The 21,861-nt window shown below is 38.3% G+C and overlaps 1 protein-coding gene across 1 annotated transcript; it reads left to right on the top strand.

Moving 5' to 3' along the window:
* Window positions 1-3,345: 3,345 nt before the first annotated feature.
* On the top strand, window positions 3,346-21,196 carry krt1-c5 (keratin, type 1, gene c5). The gene is made up of 10 exons (XM_085295217.1): window positions 3,346-3,654; window positions 8,462-8,647; window positions 9,510-9,895; window positions 10,110-10,192; window positions 11,596-11,752; window positions 13,693-13,857; window positions 14,767-14,892; window positions 16,358-16,575; window positions 17,728-17,759; window positions 19,257-21,196. Exons 3-10 carry the CDS (start codon window positions 9,518-9,520, stop codon window positions 19,370-19,372), a joined length of 1,275 nt encoding a protein of 424 aa, XP_085151343.1. The 5' UTR covers window positions 3,346-3,654; window positions 8,462-8,647; window positions 9,510-9,517; the 3' UTR covers window positions 19,373-21,196.
* The last annotated feature ends 665 nt before the right edge of the window (window positions 21,197-21,861 follow it).

Raw genomic sequence — 21,861 nt, 5'->3', positions numbered from 1 at the left:
TATATAAGTGCTGTATTATCTCAGCGCTCTTGTTCTTTCCTAAACTTTGCGCTTAAATCAAACTTTCCTCTAATCAATCGCTTCCAATCAATTCAATCCAGGAGGAAACCTTTTCACTGACACGACGCTGCTCCTTGTGAAATCTCAGAACAAAAGCTGTCTTCATGCTGAGCAGAGATGATTATCAGGCTGACACAGCTTGGGCCACCTGCCAGCACTACACTGTAAAAACGCACATTTCTTCCCCTCTCAGACGCGAGCGCTTAAGGCAGCGTTTAGGCATGTCTCTCTCCATGCCAAGCATCCCCGAACGCTAAAGTCGACCCATTTTTGTCATGCTGTCATGCGTCCGCCTCTGTGATTGGCAGCCTCAAGTGGTTGCAGATGAAAGCGGGCCCCCCATGCTAATGAATAGGCCCCTGATTGCAGAGCTGCTCGCTCGCTGAATTACAGCGTCGGCCGCCTAATGAGCAGATACACTGCAGTGCCCCTCGTCTCCACGTATTCACATTTCTCTCCTTCACGCTGATGAGCGCTCCCCTGCGCAACAGTCAACAAAACCTCTGTGGAAGATTGCAACATGAGCCATCTTCATCAGCACCCTCCTCCTCCTCTAGTTTTTTTTATCAGACTGCCATATGCTGGCAGGGTCTTTTTTTGTGTGTGTTATTTTTCCTGCTTCACTAGATTATATTATTTGATTGCACTGAAGATGTTATACAAAGTAACTGAAAGGCTGATGAACATGATAATAGCTCAGTTCAGTTTAAATAAAGAAGCTAGATGTTTTGTGTTTTTTTCTTACTTCAGTGGTCTACAGTCAAATGCATTACAAATAAATGTAGTCAAACTTTGCTAATTTTACAAGAAACTAAAAATGATGCTTAAAATTGTTGGTTGGCTCTGATTTCATGACATGCACCTAAGTCAGTGAGTCAGTTCTTAATTGAAACCAGAAAAAACTCAAATACATTTTGACCACTGAAATTTGGCCAAAAAATTGCCAGCATAAGTCAAGGTAATTTTCATTTAATCATTCTTCCTTAACTATTTATCCAATTTCAATAAAACTCTATGAAGTATAAAACTGCATTTTCAAATTTCAACATTTATCTCTACTTTTGACCTTTTGACCTCCTCTTTGACCCTGGATCTGACTGGGAAGTTCCATGTTTTTTTTTAAGCATGTTAAAATATCCCACTAATAATAGTTCTCATTGAATGTACAAAACCTGAACCAATGAAATTGTACACTTACTGGCCACTTCATTAGGTACAGTAGTAGTACCTAATACCACAGTAATATGTCTCTTTTAGTGCTGTTCAATCGTTCGCTACAGCAAATATGACCTGCTGAAGTTCAAACTGAACATCAGAATGGGGATCAAAGGTTATTTATTTAATTTGAACGTGGGATGGTTGTTTATGCAAGGTGGGCAGGTCTGAGTATTTCAGAGTGTGCTGATTAACTGGGATTTTCCTGCACACCCATCTCTAGGTTTTGCAAATAATGGTCTGAAAAAGAGAAAATATCCCATGAGTAGAAGTTCTTTGGGGGAAAATTATGCCAGAGGAGAGAGTGGAAAGGCCTGGCTGCTTTAAACTGATAGGAAGGCACAGTAACTCAAATAACCAATGGTTACATGCACGGTATGCAGAAGTGCATAAACAACACATCAAACCCTGAGGCAGATGGGCTGCAGCAGCAAAAAAAAAAAAAAAACATACCTAGATCCACTCTTGTCTGCCAAGTACAGAAAACTGAGGCTGCAATATAGTTGCATCAAAACTGAACAATACAAGAAAATCATTGCCTGATCAAATCAGTCTCACTTTCTGCAGTGACATCGTAAGGTCAGTTTTGGCATAAACAATATGAAAGCACGGTATCAGTGGTTCAGGATGCTGGTGGTTTTTCATGCCACACTTTAGGTCTTTTAGTATCAACTAAGCTTGTTTAAATGATTTCCTGACCACGCCTATACCTTTGTAATTAGTGTACCCACTTCTGATGGCTGCTTCCAGCAGGATAACGCATCATATCACAAAGCCCAAATCATCTAAAACTGGTTTCTCATGTCACTGAGTTAATTGTGCTCAACCACCAGAGTCAAACTCAATCGAGTAGAGCACCTTTGGTATGTGGTGGAATGGGAAATTCATATACACCCAACCAAATGCAGCAGCTGTGTGAGGAATCTTTCCAGCACTCTCTTGAATCTGTGGCATGAAGAACTAATGCAGTTGTACTAGTAAAGTGTCCCTAATGAAGTTCCCGCTGAGTAAACCAATACTTGGTTGTGGAGACATCCGTGTGCATACATGAAACAGAGTGATGAAACTAACATATCTATTCAGTAATGTTCTGGGTAAAACTGAAACTGACATTTCTCCATGTCAGAGCATCCAAACTTGACAAAACTTCTTGATGTAGCCTGGCAGATCAGGCTCTAAACAAATTCAGTACAGTTTTGTTCAGCTGTCTTTTGATTTACTGCTATTTGCTAAGCCTTGTGTATCAGTTTGTAAAAACATGGAAGAAAAATGTACCCAAAAGTTTATTAGGGTCTTCTTTGCTTCTTTGAACCCTTGTCCTTAGTTACACATGAATGCAGATTCTCTGCTTAAGTTGTTCAGTCATGTATCCCTAATATCTTTATTAATGTTTTTTTTTTCTGTTCTTCGTGTACTTAGTCATGTAATTATTAACTCAATCCCAGAAGAAGGACATTTTTTCCAGTCATAGTTACTATGAGCAAAGAGTGTTTTTTTCTGATGTCCCTTATTCTGGAAGACAATTATTTTTTCCCACAGAAAGTCTTCTGTGACTCACAGTTGATGTCTATCTACAGCTTGGAGCAGCACGAGACTCTCCCAGTTAAAACATCAGCTAAGCATATTAAAAGATCATTCTGGTGTATTTCAATCAGATGTATTTCCCATTAAGGCTGCTACTTTGGCTCTAAAAGTCATTCTAACTTTGCTTCTCCTTCTCCACCATTCAGATCAGGGGTACTGAGGAGATGCAAGACAGGGCATCACAGCTTTGAGCTTTCATTATGTTCTTGATTCTTACATGAAGCTTTTAAAACCTTTGTTTTTAATTTTGACTCAGTATAAGTTAAATTCCTTACTTGCAAACATCTTACAAGACTCTTGACTATGCTGACATAATAAAATCAGACTATATCAACTGCGAATTTAATGTAAATGATGATTCCCAGTGTTCACATCTTACATGATAGGAATCTCCAGGTCCACAACGTCCCAAAGGTGACCAGATTGAGATGTGCTGGAAGGAAACATAAGAAGACAGATACACTGTGGTCATAAAGAGCTGGACATAACAGCAACAACACTCAACTAGGCTGGACAGTTTAAATGATGCTCAATAGGTACCAAGAGGCTCAAAAAGTTCCAAGTAAATACCCCCTCCACGAATGCTTCCACATCCCTCACATGCTTTCATTTTGTTAACGCTGAGCGACTATCTGGATGTTACAGCAAACGTAAGACTCTCCAGAACATGTGTTTTTCCAATCGTCTATTGTCCAATTTTGTTAAGCCCCAGTGAATAGCTTCAGTTTCCTGTTATTAGCTGACAAGAGTGGCACATACTGTGGTTTTCTGCTGCTGCAGCCGATCTGCTTCAAGGTTTGTTTGGAGATGCTGTTCTTCATGTCTCTTTTGTAACAAGTGGTTATTCAATTTAATGTTTCCTTCTACAACTGGAAGATTGACTGGTGATTGACTGATTTATGTCAACTAGCCTTTGCTATGCTAAAATGTAGCCTTTCTTACATTTTAGCATAAGAAGCTTCAAATTAAGTTTCTATTATGTTGACAGTTTACTTTATTTATATAGCAATTATCATGTTTAAACTTTCCTTTTAAGCTAATGTTAGCTTAAGCAGCTAATCAGCTATAATTGAGAAGATACTTCATCATGTGACTTTTTTTGTATTTATTTATTTTCAGTTATGCATTATGTTAGGTTTTTTGTTATATTTTTTATATAATAACAGTTTATATTCTTATTATTTATTATCAGTTTTGTCAATAACGTTACAAGGAAAACAGGTTTGGTAGCTACTCCGCTGCTAGCTACATTTATTGCAAAGTTTCAGTTGTAAACCTATTGATACTGCTCAGCCTTAGCATAGTTGGGTGTTATCAAAAGTGTTGCAGAGTGTCTAAGAGCCCCAATATCTTTTAAAGATTGAAACTTATGATCACCTTTTAGATTAGATTAGCTTTTATTACCTGCAACCAGGGCTGCTATGGCGGGGAAAAAATATAAGAATTTAAAAATTTGAAAACATTTTACAGGCCTTTCTAGAACCTAGATCTGGTTATAATAACCTTCTCTTTCTTTCTTTTCTTTTCTTTTCTTTTCTCATCTTTTGCAGTCCTCCAGCTGTCAGCCAAACAGCAATGACTTTGCTAATTTCCTCCCAAAAACAGGTGTTTATTTGCAGAGGCCTCACTTGTAAATGTAATGTCATCAACCATCAACAATTTCATCTTTTTTTATTCTAAGACTCTAAATGTGTACCTCAAAAGTGGATTATTTGAGGCTTCAGAGCTAGACCACGTCGACAAACAGCATGATGGTTAACACTACACCAGTGAGCATTTTTAGGTGAAATGTCCTTTCTTTAGGAAAACTGGACCACAGTGAATTTACTTTATGGCTTAGAGTGTTTTGTTTAAATATAGATACTGCACAGCCCTACCATTTAACCCTGGCTATAAAAGCACTGCACAACTGTATTTGGTATCGTGTTTCCAAACAAAGTCAAAACAAAGCAACAGGAATTTATTTGACTCTGGATTTTGGGTCGTTGCATAGTGCGCTGTAGAAAGTCATAGAAATAAACAAAGAACCTTTTTTTGTGTGTGTAACCGATAACTCTTACAGTAGCACATGAGAGCAGGGGCCCTGACGAAAGGCAAGGAAATAGCTGAAACTTATGATTCACTTCACCCAGGCTGACGGCCAACCACGCACCATGCAAAAATAAACATAGGACTCCACAGCAGGTTCCCAGATAGTGTTTACTTTGGGGAAATGACAACTGGTTTTGAAACATCACTGCACTTAAGTTTGATTTATGAGAAGCTGCAGATTCTGAATCAATCTCCTGAGACTGATATGCCTAGGTGTTGCATGTCATATAAAGACAGTGGCACTAAAGCACACCTGAAGGCTGAGAATGCTGTTGAATTACTACATTTCACCCTATCAGATGGAGACTAGCTTAAATCAAATGATTCTGTATATCATGTAGCTTCCACCATTTCCACAGGTTCACAGACACATTCAGAAATTTCAAATTCTCCTATAATTCAGTCCTGGACAAATATTAAATACATAAAGTAAAGAAGAAGTCACTTTAGTGTATTACAATAAAGATCTAAATGTTTTTAATCTCTGCACAACCATTTCCATGTCAGTTATGTGGCGTATGGCTGCTAATGATGGCTGTTTAAAAGTTGTTAGAGCAGTGATTCCCCAAGTGTGGTCTGTCGGCCCCTTGTGGGCGATGAAGGTACTGCACTTTAAAATTACAGATTATTGTTTTAATGGAGATTCCCAAATAAGTGAATTGATAAAAACACAAAGAAGAAAGTGCTTCATTTTCAGCTCAGAGGTGATCAGAGAAAGGTTTTGTTGGATACCATGAAATTTTCAGACTTTAAAATGGGCCAGAGTGACCAGTGGGCTTAATGCTGTTTCCTCCCCTTTAACAAAAAAACCCCAAACTTTACGAAAGTACACCCAGTACACTTATTTGTGTGTCTTGTAGTAGTACACTTAAAGGTTTGATCATATAAAGTCTATCACCAGTTAGAATAATTTATCAGTCTCATGGTAATGGCCTGATAACGATATAGGAAAGACAACATGAAAAAGTTATATTTGTTTCGTATCCAGTTCGAGCTTCTGCCATACTGGAATGAGATGCCTGCTAAGGCTAAAGTTGTCCTTATTCCAGGCCATGGGATATCAAAAGCATGAGGACAACATGTGCAATCACTTTATACGTTATTTATAGGTTATATTGGCTGTAGTCTAATTTAAAGTCTGCAAGTTAAGAACCAGTTTTTCCATTTTTTCTCCAGTTTTTCAGCATTGTGAGCTAAACAGAAACATCACATAAATCATTACCCTTATCAAAAGATGTTGTGTCTTGAGCTTAAACTTGTCTTGAACTTTTGTATATTTTGACATGAAAATGGGAAATAGTTTAAGTGATTTATTTAAACTTGTGCAAACCTACATGGGATAAAGCAAATAAGGCCAATTTATAGTAAGCTTGAAAGTCAATATTTGGTATGCTCACTTTTATGGACACTCTCAGGTAGGCCTTCTTGGAATTTTGTTAGTCTTGAAGGCCTCTTGAAGAAGAAGCTTTTTTATGTCGACTGCTTTTTGTTCCGTTTTCTGTCAAGCTGATCCTACACTGCTTCAGGGATGTTGCGCTCTGGGCTCTGGGGACGCTGATCTATGACTGACAGTATTGCCACCAGCACGGCTTTTACTGCGAAAGTATGCTGATTAGATTATTCATAATTCCATTAAATTTGACAAGATCCTCCAACACCACTGTCTGAAATACAGACCCAACCCATGACAGAGGCTAGCTCACAGATGGCTTTAGACACTCCCCTGACCTGGACTGGACCTATGTCAGGGATTTGCTGTATTTCTCCCAATATTTCTCAAGGAAAGGACTTTTAGATGCTTTTCATCTGCTGTAGATAGCGTTTTTGAAGCCTACAACCTCCATTTGTCATATTTACTTAATTTTTCAAGGAGACACTGAACATGCTGAGATATCCTTAGAATACTTAAAGTTATCCTCAAGTTGTCTGTTGTGTGTAGACACATCACTGGTTCATCCCTTGAGTTATAGGTTCCCTTTTTGTGCTTGAATGATTTATAAATCATTTCTAAGTAACTTAAACATAATTCCCCTGAAAATGGTCAAATACAAAGACTGGACTGAAAAATGAGTGAACAAGCAGCCGGTGCCTTTCAGAAAGCCTAGAGACCTACAGCTCAAGACCGCTTTAAAAAATTACAAGAACGTCTGGGTCATAAAGAAATCAGGAGTAGCTCAAGGGTTTTGCACTTTATTGGAATATAAATCTTTATTTCTATATAATGTTTCATTTTCATACCATGTCTCTTCATAATTCAAGTAACTTGTGTCTGAAAATTTGAGCTTTAAAAATACTTAAGTTCTCTGCTGTAGTATGTGTTTTAAGCCACATGATGTCGCTGTATCCTTGCTATGTCTTGCTTTTGTGCTTGTGAGAATCAGTTTTATGGCTTTTCCCCTTTGACTAAGGAACAAAGATCCCACACATACATCAGAAAAATGTAACGAATATCAACACAAGTGTATTTGTACAACATGTATGCATCCAGTTGTATTACATTATAATGTAGTGACACTGTAATACAGACACACTTGTCCTGCAGTTAAGACTGCATTCAGTTTAAGTTAATATCCATTTGTTTGATTCATTCTGGGCCAAGATGGACAGCTTTAAGTCATTAATGTTACTGTGCCTGCAGCCTGTAGAAACAGACAGGTTATAGGTGACTTTTACGGTTAGCTTAGAAACGGCACAAAAGAAAGTTTCCACCGTGAGCTGTCCCAGAATGTAGCTGGCCAATGCAGACGAGTGCTGGCCGGGGATGGCTGCAGTGAGATGTAATTCATACAGCACTAAATCAGGTCACTGTCACTGAGAGCTCTGATCTTCTTGGCATGATAAAGCCCAAAGAAATCAAAAGTCATACATGTTTTCAACAGTAACAAGGGATTATATGCTCTAAGATGGAAATAGAGGGCTGAGAGACAATTCACCCTTATAAAATGGTGCCTGTGCGTGTTGATGTGGGTGTGTGTGTCTGTGAGTGTGTAAATATAAGCCAGGTTTCCAGTTCATCCACAACTACGCCCTGCATTTCTTTGTGTATTTCTCAGGGGTCTTCACTTTCTTTTCATTCTTTCTCTTCATTGTTCCCGTTTCCTCTCGTTTCTTCCCATCCTGGCTGGCCGTCCTCAGGTGAAGCCTTCTCACATCACTCTAAAGCCATTGTGTCTGCTCTCAATACAACCACTGTGGAAAGAGACAGGTCAGATTCAAGTCTGAGGAAGCTATTGTGAGGACAAATATAGAAGTAAAGGCCAAATTTTCTGCTGGGCAGGACTGGCTTGTTTTTTATGTAACAATATTGAGTGAATGCAACTTTTTTCCCCCAACAACCTATTACATTTGTTCTCTTTTGAACGATTTTTCTGCCATATTCATCTTAGATATACTTATATTACCTGAAAAAAGCAGGTTAAACTATAAACTATACTGACAGTAGCAGTACAGTTTTTCCTCAAATGAAAGGACACATTGATTTAAACTCATGTGCACCTCTGTATTTTTTCAGTCCTCCACAAGGTGTCATATTGCATCCTCTCCTTTGTTGTTGTGGGATTGGTTACATGACTGGCTCCTCCCCAGCCAGGATAGCTGATCCTCTACAGCCGGACTCACCTGTGAAAGCTGCTCCAGCAACAACAATCACTCTCACCATCAGCGACAAGAAGAGACCAACTGAACAACTGAGCTCCAGGTAAATACTGTTTTTGTCCCTTTCCTCTGTTTCTGTTCATCAATTTACAGCTCAGAGTAGCTGAATAGGGAACACATTTTCTGGATGATGTAAAGCTCTCAAGGACTTGAAATTTACTAGAACGTCATTGCTGTTCTTCTTAAATAACTCTGTGACGAGGAAAGAGTGATGATGTTTGGTATCCAGCACTTGTATTTCAAACACAGTGTTTCTTTAGTAGAACAGAAACATGATTGGTAATTATTTCCTGCTTGAATGTTCAACAGAAACCTGGAAAAGGGAGACAAAAGATGACAAAAAATGTTACAGGGTGATCCAAGTGACTTTTTAAGTTTTTCAGGATCTCAAGAAAATCATTTATTGTTACATTTTTGGCAATCATTTAGTAGAAAGTCATAAAACTCAGAGTTGTTTCAGATCTATCAAATCCAACAAGACAAATCAAATGGCTGATCTTGCTGGATTAATCATGTGACTTTAAGAACCAATAGGTGTGCACTGTCTGTTTTCCTAACCATTGTTGTCTATTCTGAGGTACTTTCTGTTTTTTCCTTTTGGGTGATTTTGAGAACAAAATAAGACAGAAGTGGCCATGACAGCCTGTTCATGTATCAATCTACTAATATTTTTATTTTATTTTCTTGATGGGAAATCATCTCAAAAGGAAACTAGTTATAACCTAGTAAATAGTGACTCCATTCTTTGAACAATGCCTAATGACATACTACCTTAAGATATGACAGGGTGCCTTGACTTTTAGCCCTTTCAGAGTTTTCTGGTGTATGATAGGCATAAAAAACCTCTAGGTGTGTTTTTGTCTTCCTTATTGATCCTTATTGAATGTATCTAACTATCTGTGTAGTGGACACCATGGCATCTGCTCTCTCTGTGCGCTCAGTGCGGCAGCCCTCCTTCTCCAACATCTCTGTGAGGGGCAGTGGACGCAGCATCCGCTCCAAACCCTCTGTCTCCAATCTTTCCTCGATCGCCACTCTGTCGCGCTCCCTCTCTCTGGGCAATGGCCTCAACGTGCTGGGCTCCAGCCTCTCCAATGGCCTCAGCGTCAGCGAGAAGGAGACCATGCAGGGCCTGAACGACAGGCTGGCCAACTACCTGGACAAGGTGCGGTCACTGGAGAAATCCAATGCTGAGCTGGAGGTGAAGATCAAGCAGCTTATGCTGGACAGAGCTCCAAAAGGGTACGACATTGAGGGGATGATGGCACAGGCCCATGCCATTGGACAGGAGGTCAGTGTCTAGTGCTTTAGACTATACAATTCATTTTAAGACTTCCTGTCTTGAGAAAAAAATAATAATATTTGTGCGTGATGTTCTGTCATGAATTCTCTAATTTAAAGTGCAGTTTTGGTGGAAGAACTCAACTTAACAAATTAATATTTAACTAGACACATTAAAACTACACATAATTTTAACTTGCTGTGCATTGTGTTCTTTCACTTAGGTGAGAAAGAAGACACTGGAGAATGCCCGTATAATGCTGGAGATTGATAATGCCAAGCTGGCGGCTGATGACTTCAGGGTCAAGTGAGTGTCACACTGCAGTCTTTTCCCTGGCTGTGAGTGTTCACATGGGAGCGCCAGACTACAAAACAGTATGAATAAATGACCTTTCTGTCAGGGGCCAAAATAAATGCCTTATTCCCACGGCGGGTGCTCCAGTACCAAACAATGGCAACATCAGTTAGAGGGGAATATGATAGATGGTGCAGGCCAGAAAGAGAATCGTCCCCTTACGGAGATTCTACAGTTGGTAAGGTGAAGCTAAAGGTGACAGAGTCAGGAAATACCTGCTGCTGGTGTTTTTCACAGTGTGTTGATAGTATGTTTTGTGGTCTAATGTGAGGGAGTAATATGTCAGCTGACAGTGATTCATGTTATTTACAGCAAAGTGAGTGTGGACCTTAATAACTTTGAGCTTTGCAGGAGTTTGCATGCGATTTTTCACATTTGTGCATCCATTCCTGAGTGGCCTCAGTGCCAAATTCACAGAAGAGTTACTAATTAGCTCCAGCTGCCTTTATCAGGTGCCTGTTAATCAAAGTGTCAACACCCCTAACACCAGTATCCACACGAAGGAGTTAACAGGCTGTAAATCTGCTATTTAATGATGTAAAGTTGGATATTTTAATGTAGAAGTTCATGGGAACTGATTTTCTTTAAGAGCTACTTGCCTCCTGAGGTACTTGAGGAAAAATGAAAATAGCGTGGAAGTGTCACTTCTGGTACTTGTTCAAAAGTCTTTTTCTTTATGCAGAAGCAGGAATATTTTTGATCTATAGGTACAGAAAGATTGTATTAAATAATCTGCAGTATTTTCAGATCTCATGAAAATGAGTATTTTTCAATAATGTACACAAAAGGTACAAACCTGGCCTAAAATTGCACATGTTTACTGATGACCTCCTTTTCTCTTAACATGAACTTGTGAGAATTTACAGGGAATCGTGTTGGGATATTTTCCACATGTACAGACAGCAGGAAGTAGCCACTTCAGACACATTGACACAACTAGAAATGCTCTATGCACCATAGGTAACGTGGTTACTTGGATATAGTGTACAGGAAGAGCTGGCAGGTTAAAAGTAATTTCTGTGATTACTTTCTGCATTTACCCCCATTTCCTCAAGAAATTTTAGCTTTTCCCAGAATGTTGTGGTAATGTATGTGTGCATTCTTACTGATTTGCCTGGCTGACTTGCCACAAAATTGTGGTACATATTTCTATATATGAAATCTCTTCAACACAACACATGGGTCTTTTGGAAATAAAGTCACAGCTGTTATTCTGTTGATTGCTCATATCCAACCTGACTACATCAGATATTTCTGTTCTCAAGTGCAGAGCTACAGCACAAGTGTGAAAGTTCATTTATTTGATTTATTTGATTTAATCTTGTCTTTAATGCTGTTTTTTTTTTTTAATGCAGATGGGAGGCAGAGGCCACCTTGTGCCAGTCAGTGGAGAGGGACTGTCAGGCTCTGAGGAGAGCAAAGTCAGACCACGACCAGATCATCGCCACTCTCCGAGGAGACCTGGACAGCCTGAAGGAGGAGCTCTACTTCCTCAAGAAGAATCACCAGGAGGTGAGACTGCTGCCAAAACGAAGGTTACAAGAGGTTAAACAGTGTTTACATATCCATTATTATTATCTTCTTCACAAGACACAAGTTCATATAAACTAGTTCTCTGCCAGGTCAGTTTGTGTTTTCTCCCACAAGGTTTAAACAGTGTCCGGTGTCTGAAATACGATAATATAAGTACAGGGACACACCCTTCATCTTTGTAACCAGACTGCTTCAAGATAACGAGGTAACTCCAATGTACACAAAGCAGGAGTGTTTGAGCCCAGTCATCGCAACAGTCTGTGTGTGTTTAGGCAGTCAGGTGTGGTGTCCAGGATGTAGACTGAATTTTACACAGAGGGAATTTTTTATTTTGTCTTAAAAATGTATAAAATTTGACTGACTGTAATTAGAGTGTTATCATAACTGTACAGCGCAGCTTTTTTATTTTGTTATTTTTCAACACATCTAATTTTTCTTAAATCGAGAATTAAAAAACAAAACAAAATTCATAATTGTTGCAGCCAGTAAGAACTACAAAACCCAAGAGGTGTTGATGCAGCTACCATATAAATGTCTCAGAAATTAATTTGTAGCAAAGGTGAAGTAGATGAAGCCTTCTGACACACAACCTGTGGTTGCACTCTTTTAGGCAGCTACAGTGATCACTCATTTAAACTTTAATTATCTTGTGAGCTTTATGAACAATACAGTAATAACTTTTAATTCACGGTGGGATTCTTTCTTTAAAAAACCTTATTATATTTGGCTAGTCCTCTGAAGATTATCACTTGGCACTGGCTTTTTCTTGAGGCTTCATATGTTGTGAATAAAAACTTTACAACTACTGTAAAGATTTAAAGGAAGTGAGAAATGGTAGCGTAAAATAGTTATCGGAGAGCTGTGAAGTTTCTGTGATATGAAAGCTGAGCTGATTTTGTGGGATTACTCCTGCACATGTAGCTGATGTTATTATGGGTGTCAAAGTAGGAAGGCGAGAATTAAAATTCCAGAACAACTATTTTGCACAGCTCTTAACTAAACAAAGAGCAGCAGGTCAGGTGCTGAAAGTACAACTCATCTGGGGAAATGCACGAGGAAGGACACGGCCATGAGAGAGGATGTGATAAAGGGCAAGGGATGAATGAGACAACACATATATATGCAGAGGATAACGAGAAACAAGCAACAGGTGTGAGAACAGCTGCATCTAATTACAGGTGACAGGCAAATAGAACTGAATACACGACAAACCACCAAAATGAAACAGGAAGAAACGGAACACGGAAAGAGAAACTCAGACATGACACAAAGACAGAAAGATAAACAAGCACCAAAACAAGACTGACTTCACAAGAAGTCACAGGGAACACAGGGGAGACGTGTAAAGCTAATTTAACAAAGTACATTAGAGTTTTGATTGACTCTAACCTACATCTGCTGTAACAATAGGTTAGCTCATTGAAAACAAACAGCCAATTAGGCAACATGGATGATGTTAAAGCAGGTTTACCAGCTCTCGCGCTGATGGCATGACTTTCACCTTCAGTCTCACGCTGCTGAAACAGTCTCACACCAGTTAAAAGGAAGCCTCAAAGCTCCTCCTTTATTAAAACAAACAAACAAAACAAGCAGACAACAGGTTTTTTCCATCTGAACATCAGACCTTTTTCTAAATTTCAGCTCTGGTCCCTGAACATCTCAGTTTACAAGCTTAATCCACCAGAGGCATTTAATGGTTTTCATTTAATATAGCAGCTCTTTTAGCACACAACTTCTTTTTGTTTGCTCAATGTCTCTATCAAAAGGCAGTACTAAGTGTAGTAAAACCACTTGAAGTTGAAGTTGGTGGATTAATAGGTGGACATCAAAATATTTCTGTTATAACCATGATTTACATTACAGTGCATCTACAGTAAGATGCTGCTTTTTCTCTCCATTCCTTCTTTAAATGTCTGCAGGAAATGAACTCCCTGAAGGCCCGTTTGGACAATGAGCAGGTGAACGTGGAGGTGGATGCGGCTCAAAGTCCTGATCTTGGGGCCATCTTGGCTGAACTCAGGGTCCAATATGAGGGCATTGTTCGCAAGAACAAGGAGGAGGCCGAGTCTTGGTACCTGAAGAAGGTGTGTAACTGCACAAACCAGCTCTTGTTCTTCTGTCTTTTCCCCACAGTAAATAAATATGTAGGACTGCTTTCTTTCATCTCTGCAATATTGTAAAAATTACAATTTATCCTATCCTAACAAACTAGATGCATTGGTTACAGCTAGTCGGGACTATTGCCATTCCTTTTTATCAGCATGTCCTAAAAACTCCCTGAAAAGCTGTCAGTTGGTCCAAACGAGTAGAGAAAGAGAGAAAGCGAGGGATCATATTTGTCCCTTGTTTGTTCACCGGCTTCCTGTTAAGCTCATCATTTAATTTAAAATCCTCCTTCTTGCATAGAAAGTCTTGAAGGGTTAGTCCACATAACATCTTAAAGACCTTAATGCATTATATTATCCCATCAGAGCGCTTCACTCTCAGACTGCAGGCCTACGTCTGGTTCCCAGAGTTTCTCAAAATAGAACTGGAAGCAAAGCCTTCAGCTACCAGAACCACCTCCCTAACTAGGTTCAATGATATACTAATTAGGCTTCAAACTTTCACTTTTGGCTTATAGTTAGCGCTGCATCAGGTTGACCTGAAACATTGCTTAGTTAACCAGCTTAGGCAGCTAGAAAGTAATCAAGTACTTCACCTCTTGTTACTCATCGAGCATTTTTATGCTACTACATTAATTTTCTTTTCCCTTCCCTTCTCTGTCATCACCAAATCAGTTTTAGCAGATAACTGCTCCGCCCTGATCTTGGTTCTGGTTTCTTCCTGTTAAAGCACGTTCGTCCTCTTCAAGGTCTCCAAGTCATAAGGGATTGCCTGATTTTGGGGGTTCTCTACCTAATGTTGTCGGGTCTTTACTTTACAGTATGAAGCACCCTGAGTTGAGTGCTGTGTTGAATTGTTTTGAATGTTATGTTTTTATGTGTTTACAGTTAGAGGCAGTACAGTCGGAGGTCAAAGAAAGCAACGAGGCTTTGCGTTGTGCCCAAAGTGAGCTCAGTGAGAGGCGGCGTTTCCTTCAGGCTCTAGAAGTTGAGCTTGAGAGCGTTCGTAAACAGGTACAGTACAGTTTGTTCATATACATTTGAATGACTACTTATCTTCTTCAGCGGTGAGGTTTCCGTGAGACGGAGACATTAGAAACCCTGTATGAGGGCACATGAATGACTGGTCCTCACCCCATCCTCACATCCTCCCCCGCACACTTGTCGAGACTAGCTTTTTGTCAGTTAAGAGCTGCTGCTGTATAGATACAATGTACACAGCAGGTTAATAATGTTTCCACAATCAATCAGTGTGACAAGACACAAAAACCTGGTGTTTTGTCTCCACTTCCAGTGAACTCAGTAATAATGTACAGCATGCAGACATGTTCACTGGAGGCAAATGTAGCTTTCAGATATTTGCTCAGCCTGATCGCACAGTAATGAATGCAGACGTATTATAGTGCTGACAGGAAAACTTCTTAATAGGTAAAATTACAAAGCAGCAGTTTTTGACTGATTTTCTGACAGTGGTGACACTCTTTATGGTCCGTGTGAACAGTGAGTTAATATGGAGGCTTTACCGTTTCATCCTCACTGTGTTTACCTCCATCCTCAAAGTTTCTACTGTTGCATGAAGACCATACAGCCCGTTAGAGCAGGAGTATCAGACTATAAATTTACAACTTAATATTTTTTTAGCCATTCCCAAAATTAAGACTGCTATACTACTTTTTGAAATGTGAAAAGCTTTAACAAAGCCAAACCTTTAACACAGCTTTGATCCTTCTTTATGTTTTAATTGATTCATTTTAGTCTCCTAAAGATTTACTTCCTGGTGCTGAGCATCCTTTACAGTAACGGCTTCATTTCAGCTTCTTATAGCCAGTGCCTCATTTTAGCTATTTGCACTACTGATGAGATTTAGCAGTTAAAGATTTAAAGAAAGTCAGAAAATCAAGAATAACGTGTCATTTTAAAATTTTCTGACTGTCGGAAATCACTGTGTACACAATCGATGACAATTTAAATGCCATTAAGAGCAACAAAAAAAATGTTCATGCAGTTTTAAATATTTAAATGGCTGTTTTGTTATTTTGTTATTTGTGATTCCTCTGTAATTAATTCCCCAAAAGGCAAGTCTATTCTACTTTCACCCTAAGCCAGCACCCTCATTATTGATGCTTCATCTTTAGCACACAGACATTAGAGCATTAATTATTTCACTTTAATAAAAAATATATATATTTTAATATCAGAGTGGGCAGTCCCATCTTAAGTAAGCAAAGGACGACATTTTAGACAACTAACTCAAAATTTGATTATTGTTCCCAAAGACATTATGTGTTTTTAACCATGCATGCTCAGACTGTTATCTGTGCTTCTCAGGATGAAGCTGTTCCTTAAACGCAGTTCTTGATGACATATAGCGAAGGAGGCGACCTGTCTGAATATTCAAGCCAGCTTTAGTAATTATGTAACACAGAGGAGAATATGTTATCTGTTGTGGCTATTCAGCATCAGTATGCTGTGTTTACAGGTTAGCGTGTTAGAGGGAAATCTCGGAGAATCGGGACACAAGTACTCTGTGGACATGGACCGTCTTCAGGCCATTCTGACACAGCTGGAGGATGAGCTGTCTCAGCTGCGTTTGGACATGCAGCGCAACAAGACTGACTACGAGCAGCTACTACGCATCAAGCAGAACCTGGAGATGGAGATCGCCACCTACAGGAGGCTGCTGGAAGGAGAGGACATGTAAGCAAGTAGAAAAACAAATCTAAGCCTAAGGGATGCACAGTCCCAAAATAACAACAGTCACAGGACCAGTTCCTTTTCAAATGCATATTTTTTTACTTGAATATTATCAAAAAAACAAATGACTCTTGTAGTTATTCATACTTTCTACAAGAAGGAGGCATTTGTACATTTATTAGTCTTCGAATTAAAGGACTTGTTCTCCATTTTGGGACATATGTGCATTTTGTTTTTAGCAGAAATAAGATTATCATGTCCGTCCAGTAAATTTAACCACAGTTTGTTTTAGATGAGCATAGATTAGAAACAGGGGTCGCATTTACACGGAAAAATCAGCGTACCAGGAATCTCAAGTTTATTAACACCTTATATTTTATTTGGTTATTTACTTTTGCACATACGTTTGTATAGACTAAACTTTGGACAGAGTTAAAATTAAGCTACCCAGAAGCAACTGTAGCATCATATTCAGTTCACTATGATTGTTCATATCAGAGTTATTATAGCTTTGTGCTTTCTAGTTAGTATTTTTATTTCATATTTGAGTTTTTGTTTTTAAACTAGTTTCTTCTTAGTTTGTTTTCAGAGTTGATTTACTTATTTTCAGTTTAGTTTTCAGAATTTGAAAATGTTTAGTTTTTGTTTAGTTGTTATTAGTTTCATTGTTTTGTTTTAGTCTTTTTAATTACTGTATGGAGGGCATGTCTCTGAGACCAAATTTAGAAAAATCAGTGCAGGTAATTTAATAAAAACACATAACTTTTTAAAAGCAACTGACCGATGGTCAGACTCTCAATAAAAATGTGCATCAATGCCTCATCAAGCAAGGTGTAATAACATTTTTACTACACTAAGCATAAATGTTTCAGTTAGTTAAAACATTTTTAATCATTAACTAAAATGTTTTTTCTTTTAGTTTGTACTTTAGTTTTAATAAACAAGCTTAATGACCTTAAATGGTATGAATATTAGTGACAAGGTGTAATAAATGATACCCATAACTACAGTGAAAAAAAGAATAAATATAAAATACAATAAATAATTAGACAAAAGAAAACATGAGAACAAAGTGTTTTTTCCCACAATGCAGAACTGTATTTGCTTGAACCTGCTTTCTGCTTTGCCTTCACTGATTATAATTTTGTCCTACAGGGTGAAAGAAACTCCCCCTCCACCTCTTAAAAGTAAGTTCAGATTATTAAATGTAACAAATCTGTTGCAAATCTGAGCGTGTCATCTGTAAGTTTAGGTTGGATAATGCTAGTCTGGGAGAAGCACTTGAAATCCAACAAGTTTTCCGAGCCAGAGTTGACATGCTTTAAAACTGCTGAATTTAAACCAGAGATATAAAGGCTGTCGACGGTTTGTGTTAAATTCTTTCATAACAGAAGTTATTTGCTAGTAGAGCAAAAGAAACCGTTATAAATACAATATTGTGGGTATCATACTACAGGCGGATGGCACCAATAAGTTACTAAAAGTACCTTAATCTTACAGTTATGGTTTTTATAATTATAGTTTTTGCATTCAGAGGTGTGCTAAGGTCTGCTTGGGTCAGGGGGATGTCACTTGTCACGAGACAGTGATCGTGACACTCGTTGCAGATGTCCACTTGTCAGCCATTTAATACAACGCACCAACTAAAAATGTGATCTACAAGAGAACTCTAGAGAACTTTACAAGAGAATAGAATAGATATTTATCCACGGTGTCTGCTGCTGTCTGTGCTCCAAACATTTGAGAATTTATGCGACTTGGGACAGAGTGACATAAATTCAAGGCTCGATGCAGATGTTCGGGTTTCTGAAAATGTTTTGTGACTCACTGCGGCACAATGTCACACTACAATCCACCAATCGCAATGCATTTTAAGGCCAACTTAACTGGATATTATCGCTTGCAGAGGTGGGACGTCTTGTCACTATTATGGAGTCCCTCTGAGCAACACACTCTTATTTGGTAAAATTTTAGTAAAGCTTTGCTTGGACAAATAATTAGAGTTCGGAGCTTCGTTTTCACCTCATTGGTGATGAAATGTACATCACTCAAATGCAACCAATGTAAAAAAGGAAGGCTTACTCATCAGCAGTTTCTGCAGCTTATCCTCAAGCAGGCATGATCGAGGCCACAGAATCTATTTTTACACACTTGAATACAGGTGTGCCTCGAAACTTTGGTGCGCTCTGGGCAAAAAAAAGTTTGAAAACCATTGTTGAATGGTATCCAGTGTCATACCAGAGGCCAGAATTCATCACTACTGCAAAAGGGTCCCATGTTTCAGTACAGGCTTCTATAGGAAGTCAGTATAAAAAGAACTTGAGTGCTGTTGTCCTTTATGTCTGTTACAGTCTGCTCTTGTAAAGCTGGGTAATTTTAGTCATCTTAAATTCTTCCAGTAGGCCAACAATGCAGGAAAATCTGATCCTTTCCTTTGCTATTCAAACTCTTTTGTGAACATGTGTTCACTTGATACTCACACGGGATCATAAAAAAATCAAAATAGTACATGACTCACTCGGGGAAAGTAGGAATCCCTTTTCTCGGGGTCAGTGTGGCTTCGTAGCCTCAATATAAACTTCTTATCTGAGTATAGCACTGTTGTTACACTGTTAATGACACTTTCTGTGGCTTTAGATTAGCAGCATTAGTGTGACTAACCATTGTTCGCTCCTGTGTTACAGAAGACCCCGATGTGAGGACTAGGAAGATTGTGAAAGTCGTCACTCAAACAATGATCAATGGCAAAGTAGTCGATGAGTCCAGCGAGGTGGAGGAGATCGAGGAACGCAAAAAATGAACCAAAGTGCATCAGTACGGAAGCAATGTTTCATAAAGCATTAGCTGACTGTGGATCAAATTATTGTTTTCTTTATTTACTTTATTTAATCACAGATAATATTAGCCCTGTGAGGTTTAAATAATGGCTCCAGCTGTGACCATACAGCTGTATTTTGGAGATATATAAAAAGATCTTCTTTCCTATATAATAGTCTTACATAATAATAGTTTATACACATCACTTAAAATTACTTTTTTGTTCCCACGATTGCAAAGAATATGAAAAAAGAAGCAAAAATGGCATATTCTTCTACCGTAGGGTTAGGGTTGTGGTGATCAGCAGTGATGAATAAGACATCACAAGATTATCACATGTTATTGTCAGTGTATTGGAACAAGGCTGACCAGATTCTTCTTCTTCAATACTAAAATAAGTCTGACTAAAGATTTATAATTGCTTCCACACTTCTGAGGGTTACAGTCAGTTTAGAAAATGATGCACTGTGATGGTCTTTGTTGTGCTTTTCAGTCTTTAAATCAAATCCATGAAGTTTAATTTTCTTAAAATGTCTTTGAAAAGGTCAACCCATTTTTAATGCAACTTCTCGTCACTATTTTCTAAAATAAAATGGAATTACTGATATATCCTAGTTCTGCAGCATGAAAGATTTTCACATATTTTTAGAAATTATTAATTAAGACCCAGTTATGCAAATAATATACATAAAATGTTCTTTTTCCAGTATCATCACAGGTGGCAAAAGTATTCTTTATGTAAATAGAAGTACAGAAACCTGTGTTTAAAAAGTACTCCGGTAAAAGTGCAGGCTCTGAGATGTACTAAAAGTACTTTTAGAGGATATTTCTACCAGCGATTTTTGTGCAAAGCTAACTGAAGCTTGTAGTAATAATCATCATCATCATCATAAAATTATGTTAGTATGTGAGACTACAAACAAAATTCCAATCTGTATTCCAATTCTAATGAATGTAGTCAGCTTGAATCTGTTATGTAGGACACATTATCATCTGCCTAAAATCAAATTTGCTACACTGGATGTAACCCAATTTGACCATGAACACAACAGTCCAACACTGGTCCAACACACTGCCTCACTGTAAATCCATCAGCGTAACACTGAAAAATCTGAATTAGTTAGTTTACCTCAGTGTGTTTCGCAGGATGTTTCAAAAAATATGAAAGTGTATAATTTATCAGAACACATCATAAACAGACCCACTGTTTGATTAAAAATGATACTATAAAACATGATAGTAACAGTTTACAATTTTCAAATATCACTGAGCAGTCCTTACCTTTAAATATAACCCCTGTTCTTCCTATTCTGTCCTGTCTTTCTTACGTCGTTCTCCATCTCTGGGCAGCTTTAGCTAGCACACACACTGCCCGCAAACAGTTTGTGTTGATATTTGTTGAGCTGTTAGAAAAGTTTCTTTTGAAATTATCTGCCACAGCATGTTATTCCCGTTATGCTGTCATAGATGACTTTGCTCAAATTGCATTAAAATGAAACATCCAGGAAAAAACATGATCATGTATTTTTGCGGTTTCCAATATTTTAAAGGTTTAATATATGTGAAAAGTGAAAATGAAAGTATTTCCTAAACTTTAAATCCTTTCTTTTGATCATCACTGGAGGCTAAATGTGTTTAAATATTTGTCTTAACTGTGCCAATAATGTCATTCATAAAGTGACTGTACCAACTCTGTTATTGTGTGATAGTTTCACTGTGAAAAACTACTGAAAGTATTGTTATGTACTTTTAATATCCAAATAAACATTTTAACCAAAGCGGCTTTACAGTGCCAATAAAACTCAGTGATTAAAATGTGTTTTGTGTTCTGGGTTTGTTTCAAACAGAAACCTTGACTCATACTCAGAGAACAAAAACGAAATGTGATTCTGCACCTACAGAGCAGAAACTACCAAACCTGAATCCAGCAGTGTCGGGTAACAACCTTTGTGTGTGTGTTTCTGTGAGTTTGTGTTCACATTAAAGTGAAAATTTACAAAAAAGATGGCAGAGCAAGCTCCTGCAGTGTTTAATGTGGTCTGCTGTGGTGGTGTATGAAAAAGTCAGATGTCAATGCAGAAACAAAGAGCCTACAGTCAAAGCGCAACAGGTGGAACAGGTAAGAATCGTATCAGAGTTTGTTTTGGGCTTTTTTGCTGTATGTGCGACTCGAGTAAAAGATACTTGGGTGTCTACCCAATGGATTCGTCTTTGTTTTTGTGTGGTTTTTTTTACTGGGAAATGTTCCTCCTTTTGTTTCCTTGTGAAAACAAAGTGCTCCGTGTGCAGTCAGGATGTCATTTGGGGATTTCAGCCACTTTGAGTTTTTGTTGTCTGGTCGCTGAAGGATTTTATCTTTCTTAGAGGTGTTTGTGTGTTGAGGGAGGAGGCTTCATTTAAATACTGAATACATTTCAAAAATGTGTGTTCTTGGGATGACTCTAATATAGGAACACTGAGGACCAGGCAGTT

The sequence above is a fragment of the Mchenga conophoros genome, linkage group LG12 (genome assembly GCF_057382185.1).
Source record: "Mchenga conophoros isolate Kocher_MC1m ecotype Shallow Benthic linkage group LG12, M_conophoros_male_GT1.1, whole genome shotgun sequence".
NCBI lineage: Eukaryota > Metazoa > Chordata > Actinopteri > Cichliformes > Cichlidae > Mchenga > Mchenga conophoros.
The sequence above is the reverse complement of the archived record's forward strand: the minus strand, read 5'-3'. Positions and strand labels throughout refer to the sequence as shown.

Excerpts from the sequence above, each read along its gene's own strand:
- krt1-c5 (XM_085295217.1), top strand. The coding sequence starts at position 9,518 with ATGGCATCTGCTCTCTCTGTGCGCTCAGTGCGGCAGCCCTCCTTCTCC. Across the intron at positions 10,193-11,595 it reads GCTGATGACTTCAGGGTCAA|ATGGGAGGCAGAGGCCACCT; the intron begins GTGAGTGTCACA and ends TTTTTAATGCAG. Across the intron at positions 16,576-17,727 it reads CTGCTGGAAGGAGAGGACAT|GGTGAAAGAAACTCCCCCTC; the intron begins GTAAGCAAGTAG and ends TTTGTCCTACAG.